This window comes from Mus musculus, chromosome 19, assembly GCF_000001635.26.
Source record: "Mus musculus strain C57BL/6J chromosome 19, GRCm38.p6 C57BL/6J".
Lineage (NCBI taxonomy): Eukaryota > Metazoa > Chordata > Mammalia > Rodentia > Muridae > Mus > Mus musculus.
The window spans coordinates 6,426,390-6,443,930 of NC_000085.6; the positions used below are offsets into that span (position 1 = coordinate 6,426,390).

General features: G+C 50.3%; 1 protein-coding gene across 4 annotated transcripts in view; it reads left to right on the top strand.

Annotated features, from left to right (window-relative positions):
• The window catches only part of Nrxn2 (neurexin II), a 114,462-nt gene that overhangs the window by 7,634 nt on the left and 89,287 nt on the right, over positions 1 to 17,541 (top strand). For all 4 annotated transcript variants that reach the window (NM_001369363.1, NM_001205234.2, NM_020253.4 and 1 more), the window contains exons 2-3: positions 1,416 to 2,389; positions 17,242 to 17,259. In NM_001369363.1, the coding sequence (NP_001356292.1) occupies positions 1,660 to 2,389; positions 17,242 to 17,259 (748 nt within the window). In that variant the 5' untranslated portion in view covers positions 1,416 to 1,659. The remainder of the gene's footprint in view (positions 1 to 1,415; positions 2,390 to 17,241; positions 17,260 to 17,541) is intronic.

Genomic DNA, 17,541 nt, shown 5'->3' on the forward strand with positions numbered 1-17,541 from the left:
TTGTAAAAATGCCCCAGATCCAGGGCCCTGACAAATGCCATTTGAATTTGGAATTTAATTTTTCGACCTTCTATTTCTTCTCTCCCCACCATCCCTCCTCTCCCTCCATTACTCTTCGACCTCCACCACTCTTCACGTGCTTTCTCTCCTTCCTATCTTTCCTTCCACCTGTCCCCGGCTCCTCTGAAACTCCGGCCCCTCCCTGCTTCTTTCCCAGGCTTCTCATCACCTCCATCTCTCCCTCCTTCCCACCCTCCCTCCCCAAAATAAAATCAATGCAATATTCAGGAGGGTTGTTGGATATAAATAATTACGACTTGGAGTTTAACGAGATGCAAATTCCCCTCCCTGTCGTGGGGTATAAATTGCTCTCTGACAGCCCGTTACAAGGGTAATCATTTCAGAAAGGCAATTTTATGCAAATGAACCTGCCTGCCTCCTGGTAGCTCCCCCCAGCCCTGGGTGGGGGGCCTGGAAGAGCTGAGTGTTGAAGAGAACCCCAGTCACTGGGACCAATCCTGAGGCTGAGGATCTGAATCTGGAGGGAGGTTGAGGGTGACTCACCCTTAGCTTCAGAAAGACCGGGAGTGGAAACTGAACAGTTGACAGTGGGCCAAGTAAGGTTGGGAGTCCAGAAAGGGCTCAGTGTGGTTTAGGGGAAATGGTGTCTGTGCTCTCCAGTGGGTGGATACCTGGGTCCTGGCTGACTTTTCTCCCTTGCCCCTTCCCAGCCTGGTAACCCTGTGGTACCATTGACGAATTGGCATTTAATTAATCCCAATGAATTATTTAGCAACTTCATTATCCAACATCAAGAGCTGATGAGAGACTGATCCCTGGCTGAAAGCGGGAGAGGCCCAGAGGTTAGGGAGCTCAGATTGGTGGCTAGGGTTAAAACTGCGGGAGGAGTGCGCCTCGGCCCCGCCCCTTGAGGAACTGGCCTTGGTCCTGACCCTTGGACTTTGTGAGGGCTTCTCCATTGGACTTCGTATAGACTCTACCGTGTCACTTTCCCACTGGTCCACACCACAAACCAATAATGCCCATAATGAACACCACCTCAACTGTTAGCCCCCCAGTACATCCAAGAATGATGGTATCTCTTTCTTGGAGCACCTGTGCAGGTCAAGGCGATCTGAAAACCTCAAGGGAGCTGGACCAGACTTGTAATCCCAGCACATGAAAGAGAAGGAGGTGGAGGCGGGAGGATATCAGAAATTCCAGGTCATTTCCCGCTACATAAGGAGTGTGTGGGTGTGGGTGTAGCCTGGGCTAGATGAGACTGTCTCCAAAAAACAAAAAGTGCGAAAAGGAAACAGGTGGTCACCTGCTAATTTGAGATGGAGAGCCAGACACCGACGACACCCCTTGAATCTGAACCTTCGATTAAACCTTTCCTCTCTGTTTCCCTGCAGGCGTCCCTCCCCCACCTTCCATACGAGCCCGCCGCGGGGGAGGGGCTCCACCACCGCAGCCGCCGTCGTTGCCTTCCGGGGACGTGGACACGTGAGCCCCGGCTACTGAGTCCATGGCACTGTGAATCGGCGAGGGAGCCCCGCTCCGCGCGAGGGGCGCCCGGCCCCCTCCCCGCCCCATGCGCCCGCGGCTCTGAAGCCTGAGCGGGGCCGGGGGCCGGGCGGCGTCGGGGCCGCCGGAGGCATGGCGCTCGGGAGTCGGTGGCAACCGCCACCCCAGCTGCCGCCGCTGCTGTTGCTGCTGGCGCTGGCGGCAGGCGTCCGTGGCTTGGAGTTCGGCGGCGGCCCCGGGCAGTGGGCTCGCTACGCGCGTTGGGCGGGAGCGGCGAGCACCGGCGAGCTCAGCTTCAGCCTGCGCACCAACGCCACGCGCGCGCTGCTGCTCTACCTGGACGACGGCGGCGACTGCGACTTCTTGGAGCTGCTGCTGGTGGACGGGCGCCTGCGGCTGCGCTTCACGCTGTCTTGCGCGGAGCCCGCCACGCTGCAGCTGGACACGCCGGTGGCCGACGACCGCTGGCACATGGTGTTGCTGACCCGCGACGCGCGGCGCACGGCGCTGGCGGTGGACGGCGAAGCCCGCGCCGCCGAGGTCCGCTCAAAGCGGCGCGAGATGCAGGTGGCCAGCGACCTGTTCGTGGGCGGCATCCCTCCCGACGTGCGCCTATCTGCACTCACGCTCAGCACCGTCAAGTACGAGCCGCCTTTCCGCGGCCTTCTGGCCAACCTGAAGCTGGGCGAGCGGCCGCCGGCGCTGCTGGGTAGCCAGGGTCTGCGCGGTGCGGCCGCCGACCCTCTGTGTGCGCCTGCGCGCAATCCCTGCGCCAACGGCGGTCTCTGCACCGTGCTAGCCCCCGGCGAGGTGGGCTGCGACTGCAGCCACACTGGATTTGGCGGCAAGTTCTGCAGTGAAGGTGAGCCCCGGCGCGGTCGCGAGATGGAAGGGTGCATGGGCCAGGGCCTACCGGCCTGTGCTGGGGCGGGAGGCCGCGGGAGAGCGCGCCTAAACCCGCCACGGTTGCATGGAGATGCCCAGATTAGGTTTTAGTAAACTGGCGCAAGTGCGTGAGGACGGATGCGACTCCAGAGTAAACCCGTTGCGGATGGTGTGGGCGTGGCCCTGGGCGTGGCAAGGATGAGAGCTAGCACGACCTGTAGGGGGCTTGTGTGGTGTGGTCCAGGGGCCTATGAGTGGATGGATGGTAAGGTGCGGGTGGGGCCTGCGCAGGCAGTACCTGTGGGAGGGCCTGTGAGACACAGAGTTGGGACCGGAACCTGGGGCTGGAGCTGTGTGGCCTGCGGCAGGGTTTGGCCTTTGAGGGCGGGGTTTTCGATTAGCGGTGGAGGGATCAGAGGGAAGGAGGCCTCTGAAGAACTGGGGTTTGCTGAGGTTAGTCACTGTCTTGACAGAAGGACTGATCTGTGAGACCTGAACAGAAACCCGCTTGAGGACCTACACCAGAGTGCGGAGAGGGACGTGGGGACAGAGAGATTCTATCACAGAATCTCCAGAGTTGCATGAGAGGGTGGCTGAGGCTCCTGACTAAAAGTTGTCATTTTGGTGATGGGCCTGGATGACAGGCAGTCCCTCCCAGGTTTGAGACTGGGAGGGGAGGCTTGTGTTTCCAACTCGGAAGCCTTTTCCAGCTTGGGGTTGGGGTGGAGATTACAGAGCTGGATAAGCCTTGCTGACACCTTGGAAGGTGGGACAGAATATGGAATGGGGGCTTGGAAGGAAGATGTTGGGGCCTCTGCCAGCACCCCAGTTTGTAAGAGAGGTTGCATGGCTGAGCCCATTAACAGGCAGGAGAAAGAACGGAGGTGAATTGAGGGCAGCTAGGCTGTGCTTCAGAGGGGACAAAGGAAATAGCTGCTTTTATTTTGGTGTGACTGGTCAGAGGAGAGGTTTTCTGCATTGATTTCAGGTGGCAGCTCATTACCCAGCAGGTATATATGGTAGCATTTGTTTTTCTATCTCTACTTGTACAAGTCAGAGATTGCTTTGCAATTGTGTGTGTGTGTACATGTACATGTGTGCACCTTCAAAGAGGTGGAGTCTCTGAGGGAGTGTTTGTCCTCAAACTAGTGTGGCCCTGGGGATGGTGTCCCTGCAGTTCGATCGTGTGTTTGTAGCTGTGGTAGAGGAAGAGGAAGGAGCCAGGTGTGGTGGTGCGAGTGTACACTCCCAGCGTTTGAGGAGCTGAGGCAGGGAGATCAGGAGCTTAAGGTCACTCTCAGCTACTTAGTGAGTTTGATGGCAGCCTGGGCTATATGAGACTCTGTCTCAAAGCAAAAAGGCAAGCAAACAGAAAATTTAAGGAGGGGGTTTTGGATTTTGTGGAACTGTGTTCAGGGATACATCTTTAGGAACTGAGTATATTAACATGACACCTTCTCGCCTTTTCTCCAAGGAGCTCAGGCGCTCCCTAAACTGTGAAACTGTGCAGAGGCCTGTGAGGCTGCCAGTATGTGGGGTGCCTATGTGTGAATGGGTCTGTTTGAGTTGTCTTTGTCGTTCTTACCACTGGAGACCCGTACCTGGTAGAGAGGCAAGAACACAGCTGGGAGGGGGAGGGGCTGTGGCCACGTGCAGGTTCCCATGCGTGTGTTTCACTGAGAGACCACGATAGGACATTTGGAACTTATGAGAACGTTCCAGAACCTTAACTTTATTCTCCAGTTCCTGTGACCCTTCCTCATCTAGCCTTCCTAGAAAAACAGGAGGGCCGGGGAGTGGTGGCGCACGCCTTTAATCCCAGTACTTGGGAGACAGAGGCAGGTAGATCTGTGAGTGCAAGGTTAGCCTGGTCTATAGAGTGAGTTCCAGGACAGCCAGGGCTACACAGAGAAACCCTGTCTTAAACACACAAGCAAACAGACAGATAGACAGACAGATATACACACAAACAAACAATCTCCCCCCTCCCCCTAAAAAACCAACCCAGGATGAACTAACTGCCTTTCTGATTTAAGGGAGGGGCAATTTGAGCCATGAAGAGGTTATAGCAACTGCTGCACGGTCCCACCATGGTGGAATTAGACCCAAGTATACGAGAATTGTACTTAGAGGCATCTCTGCCCATCCATTCTCTGAAAGCATCCATCGTCCAGATGTGTTGAAGTTTTTGTAGGTGAGAGAGATGGTTTTGTTCAGTGGATGTGCTAGAGTTAAATAAATGTTTGGGTCGGCAGAGCTGAGAAAGATGGCTACGTGCATCTGACCTACTGTGTGTGACAGTTGGCACCGGTAGGGGTGGATGTGATGTGTAGATACCGCTGTGTGTGATCAGTTGAGAGAGAGGTTCTTTGTCTGATAAAGGGCAGGTTGTGTCTGTGTCTCTGCACTGAATATAGCGCATAGCAGCTAGTGGGTGTTTGATTAAGACTTGGGGGAAATGAATGGAGAGATATTAATAAGTATTTGAGAGAACAAAGACTTGTGGTAAAGCCATATGTGTTGATGAAAACTCACATGTGTATGTTTTGGGATCTGCATTGTGGGTGGGCGTGGGGTGGAAGACACTGACTGTGTGCACCTGGAGCTGGCAGGTGCAGCCAGAATCCCTGACCCCCTCCTGCCTCTTGCTGCCCTCAGTCTATTTATCTCCTCAGGCTTGTTCCCGAGTCCCTAAGCAGCTGTGGTAGTAAGCAGTGCTTTTTACTTCTACCACATTCTTGTCCATGTGTGTATGTGTGTGTGTCCGTGTGTGTGTGTGTCCATGTGTATGTGTGTGCCCATGTGTGTGTGTGTCCATGTGTGTGTGTCCATGTGTGTGTGTGTCCGTGTGTGAGCACCACTCTTGCTATATAGCCCAGGCTGGCCTCAAACTCATGGTGATTTTTCCACCTCAGTTTCCCATGTGTTGGAATTGTAGGCGTGTGGCCATCTTGTCAGACTTTCCTCTAAGACACGCTGAGGATGTCCGAAACTGCATGTGCTTATTTTTTTATTTTATTTATTTATTTATTTATTTATTTATTTTATTTTTTAATCTTATTTTTCGAGACAGGGTTTCTCTGTGTAGCCCTGGCTGTCCTGGAACTCACTCTGTAGTCCAGGCTGGCCTTGAACTCAGAACTCCGTCTCCTCAAACTCCATCTACCTCTGCCTCCCAAGTGCTGGGATTAAAGGCATGCACCACCACTGCCTGGCTTCTTTTTTAAAAATTAAAAATTTTTAATGTGTGTGTGTGTGTGTGTGTGTGTGTGTGTGTGTGTAGGTGCACATGAGCCACAGCACACATGCAGAGGTCAGAACACTTTGTGGAGTTGGTTCTCTCCTTCCCACTTTGTCATGGGTTCTGGGAATCAAACTCAGATCATCAGGCGTGGGTGGTGAGCATCACTGCTCGCCAGTTATCTCACGTGTGTGAGTGTGTGCCCGTGTGTGCCCGTGTGTGCCCGTGTGTGTCCGTGTGTCTGTGTGTGTCCGTGTGTGAGTGCGTGTGTGTCCGTGTGTGAATGCGTGTGTGTGTGTGCGTGTGTGTCCGTGTGTGCATGTGTGTGTGTGTCCGTGTGTGTCCGTGTGTGCCTGGTTCCCTTGAAGGACAAGATGTCAGTCAGATCTCCTAGAACTGGAGAAACAGGATTTTGAATGAGGCTGGGAACCCAAGTCAGGCCTTTTGGGAGAACAGTAAATACCACAGACCTACCTCCCCAAACCTCCATTTCATTTTATTTTATTTTTTAAATCCCACTTATTTATTTATTGTGTGTATGGACACTCCTGCCACAACACACGTGTGTGTCAAAGCACAGCCTACAGGGTTGATTCTCTTTCCACCTTGTAGGAACCAGCGATTGAACTTAGGTCACTAGGCTTGGCAGCAAGCGCTTTTATCTACCGAGTCATTTTGCTGGTCCTTCTAGCACATTCTTACCCACCCAAGGAGGAGGAACATGGTCTCCCTCTGTAAGTTACTGGGGGTGGTGGTAGGAAAGCTGAGGGACCAGGTCCTGGCAGATCTCTGACAGATCTCTCAGTCAGGGTCCTCCCCTCCTCTGGAAGCTACAGTCACTTCCTCATTACCTGCTTTGAGTGGTTTCCATCTTTTTCTGAAGCCAAGGACAGTTTTAAAAGTCAGTAATTCACAGTACAGCCTTCCAAAGAGTAAGTTATTATTTTTATATGTGTTTATTGGGAAAACAAATGACTCAAAGCTCTCGTGAATTCAGAAGAGCTTTTAGATGACTTTGATGTTGTATTCACCATTGTGGTTAATAAAATATACATTAGGAGAAATAGTTTTAGCTTTATAGACAAGATGTACCAATTTGCCTTGAGATATTTGGTATACATATGGATTTGTGGATCTTTTGGAATCTACCCTGTAATTTCCTGAGGTCTTGGCTTACCCAGCTCCTGAGAACCCACATGGCAGAATATCTGCTGCTTGCTTCCTCTGGGGCATCTGGCCACATGTAATTGCTGACAGAGCTGAGGATGGCTCGCTGAGCATCAGTGTCCCTGCTGCTGACTGGGTGACAAGGCTGGGGTAGCATAGATAAGGATTTTGTCATCTGTACTTCACCACCCATTCTAACCCACACGTGTGTGTGCGTGTGTGCATATGTGCGTGTGTGTGTGTGTGTGTGTGTAGGAGAGCAAGAAAAGTAATCGAGGAAGAAGGGGTGTGCAGGTAGGTGTGGGAGACACCAGATGGAGTCAAGGCGCAGATACCCTGGGCCAAGTGTCAGGTGCACACCTCGATCAGGAGACAAAGAAGGAGACTGTCCCTGGGTGCTGCGGAGGTGGACATTCTGTGTCGTTGGTTGGCTGGCAGTTTAATTCAATGGGCGGTGATCAAAGCCCTCTTTGTAGTGTGCTGAGGCCTATGGGGGTCAGGAGTGAGTGAGTGAGCTGTCTGCTCCAGCTTCGGAAGCTTAGTTGAAGAAGTAGATGCAAAGGCAGTGTAGGGAGTGGTCAAGAGTCTGCATTCAGGCCTCTTGGCCAGTGACTTCATGGCTTATTCAAGCACATGTCTGTCTGTCTGCCTGTCTGCCTGTCTGCCTGTGAGGTGCTGTAATAATGGGGCCTGCCTCAAAGAGTCATTACACCAATCTCAGTGAGTTCATATAAAGTCCAGAGAGTGGCATGTGGCCCAGTAAGTACAGGCTGAGCATCTTCAGTCCAGAAACCTCAAGCCTAAAGTGCTTTAAAACCTGAGATGCTGAGGGGTACCGGCATTGTTGCCGTGCAGTCTTTTCAGCAACCTCATTTGATGGACTAAAGAGTAAGAAAAAAAATGGATGGAGTGAAAGCAGTGGATTAAGTCACCTTCAGGCTCTGTTGCATAGGTATATGCGAAAGAGTGAATATCCCAAGATATCTCATTATATGCGTTCAGCTGGCCTAGAAATTAAAAAAAATCCAAAATCTTGAAATACTTCCAGACCCAAACATTTCAGACAAGAAATAATACTCGGCTTGGGACTGCAGAGATGGCTCAGCGGAGAGCACTGTTCTTTCAGAGGAACCAGGTTTGGGTCCTAGCACCAACCTAAGGCAGCTTACAACCCCCGCAAGCCATTCCAGTTCTAGGGGATATTTGGACAATGTTTCTGGCCTCCGTGGACATTTGCATATACTTGACGCACACAAAGTCATTCAGATATATGCACGTACATAAAAAGAAATAGATAAGTACTTTTTTTTTTTTTTTTTTAAAGATTTATTTATTTATTATATGTAAGTACACTGTAGCTGTCTTCAGACACTCCAGAAGAGGGCGCCAGATCTTGTTAGGGATGGTTGTGAGCCACCATGTGGTTGCTGGGAATTGAACTCAGGACCTTCAGAAGAACAGTCGGGTGCTCTTATCTGTTGAGCCATCTCACCAGCCCCAGATAAGTACTTTTTAAAAAGAATATTCAACCTCCAATAGCAGTAAATAAACAGAATCCCGAAGTGCAGTTCACGGCGTGGTACCTGCCTAGAGATATGGCAAGCGCAGTAGTGTAGTGGTTACACAATAGATTGCTATCCTGGTGTGGTGGTATTACCAGCATTTGGGGACCACTGCCAGAGGACCACTACACATTTGAAGCTAACTTAGGCTACATGGCAACTTCCTCTCCAGCCTTCGGTATATAATGAGACCCCATGTCAAAAATCAAAATGGCTCCACAGTAAAGGTGCTTGCCACCAACCCTAATGACCTTGGTCAGTCTCCAGAACCCACATGGTGGAAGGGAGAGCTGACTCCTGCCGGCTGTCCTCAGACCTCTATGTGTATGCTGTGGCAAGTGTGAATGTACATGCACACTGAGTAAAGTTTGTCTCTTGTAGGCAGCACAGTACTGAATCCTTTATTCTTTTTAAAGCTCACAGGGATAGACTCTAAATAGATTTTACTATATTTATTTGGTGTGTGTGTGTGTGTGTGTGTGTGTGTAGTGTGTGTGTGTGTGTGTGTGTGTTTGTGTATGTGTGTGTGTGAGTGGTAGATAATTTGTGGGAGTAGAGTTTTAAGAATTTTTATTTTATCAGTATTGGGGATTGAACCCAGGGCCCAGCACATGTTAGACAAGGGTTCTACCAGTGAGCTAAATTCCTCCTTGCCATTCCTGTAAACAGTGGACATTGAGGTCTCAAGGAAGGGGAGGGTTTACAAGTCAAGAGGACTGGTAATAGGGTTGTGAAATATTATTTGGAACTGGCTTTGAACATTGATCAGCAAGCACAGGGGAGGTCAAGCCAGGCAAAGGGATGGCTACTAAAGAGGTATGGAAGTGGGGAAATATGTGTGCGACAAGTAGAGGAGCACCCGGCACCGGGGCAAAGAATAGAGCTCATGGCAGGAGAAGCTGAGGCCAGGCCTTGGGTAACTGGTTTAAGTCATCCATGTGACAGTGGATGTGAACTGGCCGTGGAGACTGGCAAATGAACACACAGGATTTGAGCAGGTAGGCGATGAAGATAAGAACTGTAGGGAGCAGGGAGTCAAGTGTAGCGGGATTCTGTACAGCAGTTAGGTGATGGAGAAACCAGTAGGAAGGTAGTTTAAATGAGGTTTTAATTACATTTATTTGTGAATGTGAGCCAATATGTGCACATATATGAACGAATGCACACATATATGCATGAAGCAGCAGAATGAACTCTAGTGTGACTCCTCAAGTGTCATCCACCTTGTCAATTTTTGAGGCATGCTCTCTCTCTGGTCTAGAATTTGCTGATTAGACCAGGCTAGTGGCCAGTGAGCCTGAGATCTGCCTGTCTCTGCGTTCCCAGTGCTGAGTTAGCAAATATGTACCACACCTACACTTCTACCTGAGTTCTGCGGAGTTGAGCTCACATCTGTTTGTGTGTGAGACACACTTTATTGACGGAGACACCTCCTGCCCTGAATGTCGATTGTTGTGGAGTAGCCAAGAAGGGTGCCAGCAGCTATGGTGGCCACTGGGATAACTGCAGTGACAGACAGCAGATGCTGAGACCTAGGCTGTGGGCGAGACATAACCTCTGTGGCGGAGGTGGGAAGGGGGGATTCAGAGAACAAGAAACTTCAGTTTGGCATGGTTGCAAGGGTGGTAGAGGGAGAAGGGGAGGGAGTGCAGGAGGGGAGTGGCATGACCCTGGCCTTCCTTAGACCCAGCCGCCCCAGGGTTCTCATTGCTCTTGCTGCTTGCTGAAAGCAGCTTAGGGGAGAAAGGGTTTATTGTAGTTCATAATTTCAGGTTATCGTCCATTGCTGGGCAGGGCGTGTGTGTGTGTGTGTGTGTGTGTGTGTGTGTGTGTGTGTCGGCAGGGCAGGATGAGTGTGAGTGTGTGTAGCTCATAATTTCAGGCTATAGTCTATCTCTGGGTAGGGGATGTGACTGTGTGTGTGTAATTCATAATTTCAGGTTATAGTCCATCGCTGGGTAGGGTGTGTGTATGTGTGTGTACATGTGTGTATGTGTGTATAGGCAGGAACTTTTTGTTTCTTTTCTCTTTCTTTCTTTCTATCTTTCTTTCTTTCTTTCTTTCTTTCTTTCTTTCTTTCTTTTTTTTTTTTTTTTTTTTTGGTTTTTTTGAGTCAGGGTTTCTCTGTGTAACCCTGGCTGTCTTGGAACTCACTCTGTAGACCAGGCTGGCCTCGAACTCAGAAATCCGCCTGCCTCTGCCTCCCGAGTGCTGGGATTAAAGGCGTGCGCCACCACTGCCCAGCTCTTTTTTTTTTTTAATTAAATTTTATTGCTTTTACTTATTCACTTTACATCCAGATCTTTGCCCCCCTTCTGGTCGCCCCCTCCCACATTCCTTCCCCTTTCCCCTTCCCCTCCCCTCTCCTCTTAGCAGGTGGGGCCTTCCTGTGTTTTCCTCCTACCCTGGTACCTCAAGTCTCTGCAAGGCTAGGGGCTTCCTCTTCCTCTGAAGCCAGACAAGGCAGCCCAGCTAGAAGAATATGTTTCTTTGTTTTTTTTGAGGCAAGGTCTTTCTATTGTAGCCCTGGCTGGTCTGGAACTCACAGAGAGTCCTGGGGCCAAATACCTGCACCACCATGTCAGGCTATGTTTAGATGTTTCATCTTCATGTATGTCTGTGTACCACGTGGTGAGGTACTCAGGAAGGCCTGGAAAGGGAGCTACAGACAGTTGTGAGCCACCATGTGGGAATTGAACATCATGTGGGTCTCTGGAACAGCAGCCAGTGCTCTTAATTGCTGAGCCATCTCTCCGGCTCCATGGTTATTGGAGCTTCTATGGGGCAATATTTCTCCAGATACCAGTAACTACTTCAGATCTCAGAGCCGCGGCTTCTTCCCTAAGCCAGGTACGCACAGGGCACATGTGTGTTTGTGGGCCTGCTGGGCTGGCTTAGAGAGGTTTTCATGAGGTGCTGAAGCAGGAGAACCTGGACTCTGAGCTCTTGGGAAGGAACTCAGCCTGGAGAGCCAGGTTATCACATTGAAGCACAAAACTTACCAAGGCTGAGAACATCTCAGTGGGAAATCTTATCACACTCTCTGCCTCCCTGAGCTTTCTCCCCAAGGACTCAGGGAGGCCATGAGTTCCCTCAGGTGTCATTACGGACCAGTCCAAATCTCCATGGTTTCTCCCCCCAGATATGACCCTTCCTGCATGGCTGTTTTTTTCTGAGGGCTCAGAGCATGGCTTTCATTGCTTACAACCCCCTTCCCCACTTCCCCACCTTCACTGATGTCCATAACACATCTCCTGGGACCCTGAGTTCATGTTAGGTAAGACAGTGCTGCCTCTGTCCTCTGCCAGGTCATCGAGTACCCATGTGTGTGCAGGTTGGGATCAGGTCAGAAATGTGACAACGACAGCTTCCAGGAGTGAAAGGGATGCCAGGCAGAAGGGATGACCTCTCTGGGGAGTGGTGCAGAGCTGGCTGGGTGTTTCCAGGGAAAGTCAGGACGGTTGCTGGCTGTGTGAACCTGGAAAGCTGACCGAGCCATGGAAAGCCATGGAAGAACTCTTGGAGTTCTTCCGGGAGATCAGTAGGGTTACTGGTTCTTCATCCCAGCGGCCAGGAGGCTTTGAGGCAGAGGTGGCCCTAGGTTAGACCTTGAAGGATGAGTGAGCCAGAAGGAGGAAAAGCAACAGGGCTTCCTTGCTGGGAGTGTGGGGTGTCTACAGCATGGTGAGGTGACAAGATTGGTTGTGCGTTGTGGGAAATGAGATACAGTGTGGATTAGCACTCCAGAAGCGTCTAGGGTTTGACTTTTAGGTTAAGAAAGTAACTCTCAAGATGCTTCCATTCTATATTGGGTCAGGGTGAGGTTGGGAGACGTAGGAGATGGAATCCAGGTTTGTTTTGTAGTTTAGACTAAGCTCACAGAAGGTATGTAGCCGAGTTGACCTTGACCTTCTGATCCTTCTGCCTCCACCTTCTGGGTTCTGGGATGTACCATGGTGCCTAGTTATGTAGTTTTGGGGACTGAGGTCAGGCAAGCGTTCCTCCAACTGAGCCACAGCAGCCCTTGCTGTGAGCTTAATGTTTAGAGGGATTTAGATTAAGTTTTTTTTTTTTTTTTTTTTTTTTTTTTTTTTTTTTTTTGAGACAGGCTCTCTCTGCTTAGCCCTGGCTGTACAGGAACTCACTTTGTAGATCAGGCTAGCCTTGAATTTACAGATATCTGCCTGCCTCTGCCTGCCTCTCAAATGGTGGGATTAAAGGCACGTGCCACCTCGCACAGCCTTGGGTTAAATCAGTTATTGATTTAAAAACTTTAAAATATATATTTCATTTTATCTTACATGTATGAGTGTTTTGCCTGCATGTATATCTGTGTATCCAGAGGCTAGAAGAGGGTATCTAGTCCCCTGGAACTGGAGTTACAGTTGTGAGCCTCCATGAGGTCCTGGGAACTGAACTCAGGCCTCTGGAAGAGAAGTAAGCACTTTTAATCGCTGAGCCATCTCTCTAGCCTTTAAGATGTTATTAAAAATTATAATTATTGTGTGTATGCATATGTGCGCATGCATGTATACATGATGTATGTTGCGCGAGTGTGTATGCCATGGTGCTCATGGAGAGCAGAGAGCAACCATTGTGGAATTAGTTCTCTCTTCCCATCTTTGTGTAGGTTTCAGGGATGGGACTCAGATAAACAGGCTTATGTGGCAGGCAACTTTACCTACTGAGCCATCTTGCTGGTTCTCTAGATTCAAATTTGAATCTAGAATAGTGACCTTAGATAAGTTGCTTCTGCATTTCCCCCCCTGTGTGTGTGTGGTATTCATGATTGCATATATATGTACACATATGTGTGTGAACATGTGTGTCTGTATGTTGACCCTGGATGTCTTCCCACTTGCTCTTTTCCTTATATTCAGAGGCAGGGTCTTTCACTGAGAGCTCACCATTCTGAGTAGTCTGGCTGGCTGTTTTGCCCTGGGGAGTCCTCCTGTGTTCTGGGATTATAGGTGGGCCACCAGGCTTTCCTGGCTTTTACGTGGGTCCTGGGAATCTGACCTGTGGTCTTCACAGTGGTGGGCATGAACCATGCGTCCAACCCTGCTTCTGCTTTTGGGCACTTTGTTTCTTCAACTCTAACAGAGGAACCATCATTTGTATTCAAGGGTTATAATAGTAGCGGCGGGTACAGGAAACAGCACACAACAGGATCCAGGCCTGCTTTAGTGCTCAGAACACAAGAAGTGTTATTATATTATTCACTCAACAAACATAGCCATGTCTTTTTACAAGCCAGGAGCTGAGCAAGCAGCTGGAGGTAGAGAGATGAACGAGGCATTGTTTTGTCTCGTACAGTTTTGCAGTCCCATCAGGAAGCCGAGTTGAAATTACAGTTGCATGTAGCTTTAACAGGGGCAGTGGTAAGACAGTGTGTATCACAGAGCTGGCCCGGAAGGCGGTAGCTGCTGCTCTCCTGTGTTCAGAATGCACAGGTATTGACATGAGTCTTAAGGGGAAACATTGGCTTTCTCAGACGGCTGTGTGCATACGTGCATGCGTGTCTGTGTGTGTGTGTGTGTGTGTGTGTGTGTGTGTGTGTGTGTGTGTGTGCGCGCGCGCATGTGTTTGTATTTTGGGGAGAGTAGATAGAACATGGCTTATTAGGGGAATGGAAAGAGCCTGGGTTGTTGCAGGTTAGGAGACTAAAGGGTGTGTGGTCAGATTTGAGGGGCTTACTGAGAAGGCTAGACCATCCCTGGTGAAGCCCAGCATGGAGCCATATGCAGTGCAGTAGGTTTGAGATGTGTCAAGGGGCTTAGGTGGCACATGGACATAGGGTGACAGGACTCTCTGAAGGAAAGTCCTCTCAGAGGCCTGTCTAAGCTCCCACAGATGGGGGTCTTAGCTGGGCTGCACTGATGGGGGCTAGGGGGATTTAGAAGGTGGAACCCACAAGTCCTGGAGACCAGTATGAAAAGGGGGAGGAGCGCTTTCTGGGTGTCTGGCCCAATCAAGACAGGAGAGGGCTCTGAAGCCACCTCAGGCAGGTTAAAGGCAAGAATCCACTGAGAGGAAGGAGCGTGGTGGCTCTGATTGGCAAGTGGGTAATGGGATGATGGAGAGTGGTCCAGATGTGTCTCCTCCTCAGAGAGAGGAGGGAATATACCATTGAGCACACGAGACTTGCAGCCAAGCTGACGTGGAATGTGGCAGATGAGTAGTGTGCCTGGAGGGACCTGGGATGATGTGTGAGAGAGACAGCACAGAGCAGATGAAAGGACTCTACCATCTCAGGAGCTTGCTGGCTTCACGTTTCTGAGCACACTTTAAAATGATAGTTTTTCAGATAGTTATTTTATGTATATGTGTGTGTCCCTGAGGACAGGTGACTGTACCACATGATGCAGTGTCAGCAGAGGTCAGAGAAGGCCATCAGATCCCCTGGAACTCGAGCTTATAGGTGGTTGTGAGCCACCACCATGGGAAGGCTGGGAACCAAACCTGAGTCTTCTGTAAGCACTCCTAGCCACTTGTGCCACTGTGTGCATCTAGGTACAAGTGTGTGCACGTGAGTGCAGGGCCCCCGGAGGCCAGAGGCATCAGATCCCTTTGCAGCTATTTACAGGTGACGGTGTGAACTGCTCAAGTGGGCTCTGGAAACCCAACTAGGCTCCTCTGGAAGAGCAGGGAGCTTTCTTAATCGCCATCTTTCCAGCCTGGAAATGCTTTCTGAAATATCTGCTATGTGGAACTAGCTAGAAATCAAAGCGATTCATTTGCACAGGTGGTGGTGGCTTGGGACTGGCTAGGGCCTTAGCATGCTAGGACTGAAGGGTTCTAGCTCGGTAGTTCTCAGAGTACCCAGGGGTCGCTTCAACTGGACAACTCCCTCATAGTCGTGATGAGGCTCCGAAGCTTTAGAAGAATCATGGTCTATACAGCATTGGCTGTGTACCCGGCAGGCCAAAGGCTCTCTGTTGTGTATTGTGGACTGTATTTGTAACATGGAAGCTTGTGGGTGGACAAAGAGATGGGTAGGTGGCAAGACGGCTGTGTTCACTGGGGGTGTGGGGGTGTGGGTGGATGCATCAGGAATGGCATTAGGCTGCTGTGCAGGTGTTGGTTTTTGCACTCAGCCTCTGCATGTGTGTCACAGGGTGGGATGGTGTATGATAAATAATATATTTGTTTTTGCAGTGTAATGCCCCTCTCAAGAACAAAGCCCACAGAATGTGCTCATAGGAGGGATGAGAGAGTGTGTGTGCAAGTGTGTGAATTCGTCTCTATCTCAGGATCTGCATATATGTCTTTCCTTGAGCGTTGGTGTGCTTGTAGGTTGTGGAGTTTCTCTCTTCTGCCTTTGGCTCCATCTAACATCCTCTCAGTCAGTGGATATGTGACATGTTTAAAACTGGGAGCCTTGGCCCTCTTACAAAGCAGGCCGGAGCAAAGCCTGCTTGAGGGGCTGTGGTATAGCTGAAGGAACTGCTCACATCCACTTCTCTCTCTCCCCGTCATGTGTGCGCCAAGGTCCAGGCCACGCCCTAAATAGGTGAGGCTGATGGCCCATAGAGTGTGGCACAATCTCGAGGTCTTCAGTGTGGGCCTCTGATTTTGACTGAACTTAGGGTAACCATTCAGCTGGAGACATTTTGCTTCACCCAACCATTTAGAGGACAGTTTGGCTCATTTGGGAGATGGAAGCAGAAGGATTAAGACATTAGGGCCAGCCTTGGCTACATAATGAGTTTGAGGCCAACCTGGCCTATTCAGTGTTTTGAAACAAACAAGCAAACAAATAAGCAAACACATTCTGGAGTTTGAGGATGCAGCTCAATTGGTAGAATACGTGTTCAGCATACACAAAGCCTTGAATTTAATCTCCAGCAGTGCTTAAAGCTGAGCGTAGTAGTATATGCCTGTAATTCCAGCGCTAAGGAGGCAGGAGGCTAGCCCTCAGTTAGAGGCTAGAGACCACAGAGCTAGTTCCAGGCCAGCGTGGATATAGAACAAGACTGTGAAACAAAAATGAAAAAATAAAAAAATAAAAAAGCCAAGCAGAATGAAGGAAGACATTTCTCCTGATCATAGAGGCAGAGCCAGAGCAAGAAGGGGCAGCTCATCCTCTCATCTGTGTAGTCGGGGTACAGAGAGGTTGAGTGACTTAGTTGGGTAGTTTGGGGCAGATTCTGATCCAAGGGTTTTCTTGGATCAGACCTAGGGCCTACCTCATGCCACAGAACTGTGTTCTGACTCAGTGTGGACGCCTTTTTTTCCTGGGTGGGGAGTGGGCTATAGGCTGGGCAGATTCTTGACTGGAGCACTGTATTAAGTGTGAGTCGGATGAGAGCTAAAGGCAAGAGTGCGTCGTTCGGTGCTTATGTGTGTCAGTGTGTCATTGAGCGTGATTGTGTCTCTGCGAGCTCAGTAAGACAGTCTCTGGTGTGAGCATGTCCCCATCTGTCTCTGAGCTGCAGTGGAATGTGTGCAAGAGAGGAGCCTGCCTCGGGGAGTAGGGAAGCCCGGCTGGCGGCTGGTGCTGGCTGCTCATCGCCTGCTTGCTGTCCTGCTTCCTGTCTCTGTGTGATCTTGGGTTGTCATGCCCCTGCTCTGGGCCTCAGTTTCCTAGTATAATAGGATCTGGTGTAAAATGTAGAGGTCCCTTCCTGCCTTCCTGTACTTGCTGATTTGGGAGGACTCATTCAGGGGATCGTGTGGCCACTGCCCTGTCTGAGGCGAAGCTGTTCCCTGAGATTTTGGGTTTCTAGTTTGGGTTATTCATGCCAGAGCCTTGGTAGGCTGGGGAACCTGGAACCCCTTGGTTCTTAAAGCACATTTGCTAACAGGTCTCCTTTCTCTTCTCTCCCTGCTCCCTTCTCTGAACATGGCTGACTTTAGAGGAACACCCCATGGAAGGTGAGTGGAGCCTCCTTTATCATTAGGGTAATTCATATTTCCCCGTGGGGTCCATTTGAAGGGATGTCATTGGCCATGCAACAGCTCTGGCCTGCTCACATTTGCGGGGTGCCCGGGGGAAGGAAGTCTGGAGACTTCTCCATTGGACTGCCTCTTCCTGGGCCTCTTTGCTCATTGACTGGGGAGGCTGCTGAGCAGAGCACAGGTCCTTACCCCATGCTGCTCCCAGCCTTCTGCCTTGCTGTGAAGGGAAGAGGATCTCTGGGAAGAGATGACAAGGGG